Below are 4,017 nucleotides of genomic sequence, written 5' to 3'. Positions count from 1 at the left end.
AGTAAGCTAAATATTTAATTATTAGAAAAAAAAACGAATCAATGTAGATCGTACCCACATAAAGAGACATAAGCACAACTTTTTTCAATTATTGCGAAAATGCGCCATCTACCAATGATAAAAAAAAAATATAGAATAACAAATAGTTAGAATCAATAATTAAATAAATTCCACAACTAAAAACTAACCTCTATTAAACTCCAAAGGAAAAGAAATGAAATTGAAATATGCTAAAACCAAAAACCCAGTGAGCGGAAGACCTGCTAGGGTTTTTTGGGGTCATTTCCAGTTCCAAATTTGAAATTTGATTGACTGAAACGATGGTATTGCTTTCCAAATTGAAAGTCGTTACCCTCAGATTTTGTTATTCTCCATCTTCCTGCATAGTTACTTCCACATTTAAACGATTTGTCGTTGGAGATGTAAAACCCTCACATTTTCCTCTTCAAAATCTGCTACTTTGCAGACACTTCACCTCAGAAATCTCAGAAACCCACCACGATTTCACAGTCAATTACCTCATAAACTCATGTGGGCTGTCCCCGGAAGGTGCGATCTCAGCGTCTAAGTGGGTCAAGTTGCGATCCCCCAAAAGAGCAGACTTCGTTTTGTCCTTTCTCAGAAACCATGGATTCTCTGAGACCCAGATCTCCAGTATCGTCAGGAATCACTCTCCAGTTCTTAACTCCAATCCGGAGAAAACCCTTTTGCCAAAGCTTGAGTTTTTCGCTTCTCTAGGAGTTTCAAAGGGGGACCTTGCAAAAACTGTGGCATATAGACCGGAGCTTTTGTGTGCGAGCTTGGAGAAACGGATTGCACCCACTTATGATTTCCTTAGGAGTCTGCTTCCTCAGAAAAATGTCGTTACAGTTTTAAAGCGCGGCTCCTGGATTTTCGTTGAGGGCCACTCCAAGAAGGTAGCGCCAAATATTGAGGTTTTGAAAAATTCAGGTATACCCCAATCCTGCATTTCTTTGTTGCTTACTTACCAACCCAACACTTTAAAGCTAAAGCCTAAAGATCTTGGTCAACTTGTGGATGAGCTTAATGAAATGGGTTTTGATCTGCAAAAATCAGCTTCGGTGTTAGCAATGAACGTATTGTGTGGTAGCAATAGGTCTTTATGGAATCGAAGTCGCAAAATTTATAAGAGATGGGGGTGGTCTGAGGATGATGTTCTCGCTGCCTTCAGGAGTCAGCCTCATTGTATGATTGTCTCGGAGAAGAAATTAATACGAGCACTGGAATTTTTAGTGAACGAGATGGGGTGGTCTTCAAAAATGATTGCAAAAAGCCCGCTGGTCCTCTGTTTAAGTTTGGAGAAGAGATTGGTTCCAAGATGTTCAGTTGTTAAAGTTTTATTGTTGAAAGGATTGATAAAGGGGATTGAAAATGTGAGTTTGTATTCTTTGTTGGTGCCTGCGGAGAAGTGTTTCTTGGAGAGGTTTGTGGCCAGAAATATAAATGAAGTACCTCAGTTATTGAGTGTGTATCAAGGAAGAGTTGAAGTCCAGGATGTCTGATGGTGGTAGTATCGTAGATGCAGTGCTGTTCATTTCCATTGGCAGGAGCTAACTTTTGGCTCAGCATTGTAAGTTTGTGAACTTAACTACTGTTTTATATTTTTCTCGAAATGAATTCATTTGTCTTAGTGTTCCACTGTCTAGCTACTTTAGTTATATTTTTACTTTCTTATTTGGAATTAACTTAGTGGGAAAAGGCTTTGTAGTTGTTGTATTTGAAATTAACTTGAGATTTGACCTGATTGTGGTGCTTTCAACTTAAGATTGATGTTCTTGACTTTGTTCGTATGGGAACTGCATTTGATAGATTATATACACATATGTTGCTTTATTGGGGTTCAATCTAATCTATTGTGGCAACGAAGGAATGAAAAAAACCTGCCACTCCGTGCAATATGTGTGTGTGTGTGTGTGGGTGTGTACGTTCTTTGTACTTTGGAGGAAAATAAGTGTAATGTGGAAGAGTTAGATTTCATTGGTAGCATCTACCTTTTCGCTCAGTATTGTAACTGCTGTTTTATTTGTACCCAACAATTCAGCACTGCTCATTGCTAGTACCTCCTTTAGTTATGTACACTAATCTCCCTCGGGCGTGTTGTTTGCATAACCATGCGAAGAGCTAGTGAGGGCCGGGATGCAAGATCATATCTAGTGCAGTATTGGATCCGAAGCTGAGCAAACTGTGCGAAAACTACTGCTTTGTTTTTCGGTTTAATGTGAAGTCTAAGGAAGATAAATCCTAACCAGAAAGCCGGTGAAGTAAGGTTATGAAAGGTAGTTTGTTTGCTCGACTGAAAAAGAAAGATTGAAACAGCCAAGAACAGCGAAAACCTTTCAAGTGGCAATGTAGGAAATGCATATCTTGTTAACTTATCTGAAAACAGCTTGATGATGACAGGCGCTGCTGTCAGTGGTTGTGGTGCCTTCAACTGTAGATGGTTCTTGAGTTTGTTCGTTTGGGAACTCCCTTCTGTAGATTGTACATGTACACATTATAATCTTATTCTGGAGATGAAAAATACAAAGTAACTTGTCTGAATTTTCACATTAAAAGTTGTGTTGGATATCGTTGATTGTCTGCGAGTTGTCTGTGTTATGCTCTGCTAGTGTCTATGATATTCCTCCACAAGCAGTTATCCTTGTTTTTGGTGGCAATGGCTGGGTAAAGTATCACTGTACCAATGTGCCTCCCTTGCGTTTGTAAGAATTTATGCAACGCTTGCGTTATTAAAAAAAGGAAAATGCAGCTCTTGTCACCGATTTTTGCTTTTTTCAGAGGACAAAAAGATCGGGCTTTGATAAGATATGTAATGCAGAGTAATTGCCTGTTAGTTATTGCCTCCGGAAGCTAGCCTTTTCTCAGTGGCCATGGCCCAGGTAAGTATCATTTTTCCCTTGTGCTGTATTTTCGGCACTTCCTATCAAATTATAGGTCTGTATGAATGTGTCCGAGAAGAAACTAAAGATAACACTGGAATTTTTAGTGCAAAGGATGTGATGGCTGTCGGAAATGATTGCCAGATCACCAGTGGTCATGTGTTACAGTTTGGTGAAGAGATTTGTACCCCGGTGTTCAGTTGTTGAAAGGATTGATAAACGGGAATAAAACTGTGAGCTTGTGTTCTGTGTTGGTGCCTGTGGAGAAGTTGTTCTTGGAGAGGTTTGTGGCGAGATATATATATGAAGTACCTCAGTTATCGAGTGTGTATCACGGAAGAGTTGAAGTCCAGGATGTATGATGTTCGTAGCTCAAAAGAGGTTTGATATTCGTTATAATTTGGGACGCCTTGATGTAGGACCGTGGATGCCGTGCTGTTTATTTCCATTGGTAGCAGCTAACTTTTGGTTCAGCATTGTAAGTTTGTGTCCTTAGCTAGTGTTTTATATTTCTCTAGCTACTTGAGTTGTATATCAACTCAAGATTGATTGTTTTCGTCTGGGAACTGCCTTTTGGAATTGATATCTCAATCTGTGTGGATAAATGAATCCAATTTCTGTCTGCAATTATCCGATACTAAATCGTATGTGATCGAAACTGAAGCTGATCATTGTGCTTTCATGGTGTGGTGGGAGGGAGGGACATTGGTAGGTTTAAACACGCAGTTAGGGACCTAGGGTACGTTTGATAACCATTTGGTTTTATGTTTTTAGTTTTCACCTTTTTGTGCTTTAGAAGGAGAAGACAGGGAAAACAAGGGTGGTGAGGGAGGAACAGAAATAAGAAGAGTGAATGAAAACAAAATCTTGAAAATAAAAACAACTTATAATAGTTTTTGTTTTTAATTTTCTCCGTGAGGATGTCATAATTGTCGATTTGTTCGATGCTCTTGAATGGTTAAATGGTCTTCAAGTCTAATGAATTTTTCTCGAGATTATCTTTAGACAATGACAAAGAACATAGAGAGTTACGATTATGACAGTTGCATGGTGAAATAACGTCATGTTTAGGTGACAATGAAGACTTTCCTCCTCCGCGAGAACGATTGATACTCCA

The 4,017-nt window shown here is 39.1% G+C and overlaps 1 protein-coding gene across 1 annotated transcript; it reads left to right on the top strand.

Annotated features, from left to right (window-relative positions):
* The first annotated feature begins 243 nt into the window (after positions 1 to 243).
* Positions 244 to 3,565, top strand: LOC137748706 (transcription termination factor MTERF6, chloroplastic/mitochondrial-like). The gene has a single exon (XM_068488884.1). The coding sequence runs from the start codon at positions 321 to 323 to the stop codon at positions 1,521 to 1,523; it is 1,203 nt and encodes a 400-aa protein (XP_068344985.1). The 5' UTR covers positions 244 to 320; the 3' UTR covers positions 1,524 to 3,565.
* Positions 3,566 to 4,017: the final 452 nt, after the last annotated feature.

This window comes from Pyrus communis, chromosome 10, assembly GCF_963583255.1.
Source record: "Pyrus communis chromosome 10, drPyrComm1.1, whole genome shotgun sequence".
Classification (NCBI taxonomy): domain Eukaryota; kingdom Viridiplantae; phylum Streptophyta; class Magnoliopsida; order Rosales; family Rosaceae; genus Pyrus; species Pyrus communis.
This window is presented reverse-complemented; position numbering and strand designations above follow the sequence as displayed.

What these genes read in the sequence shown, in the direction of transcription:
- LOC137748706 (XM_068488884.1), top strand. Translation starts at nt 321, where the DNA reads ATGGTATTGCTTTCCAAATTGAAAGTCGTTACCCTCAGATTTTGTTAT.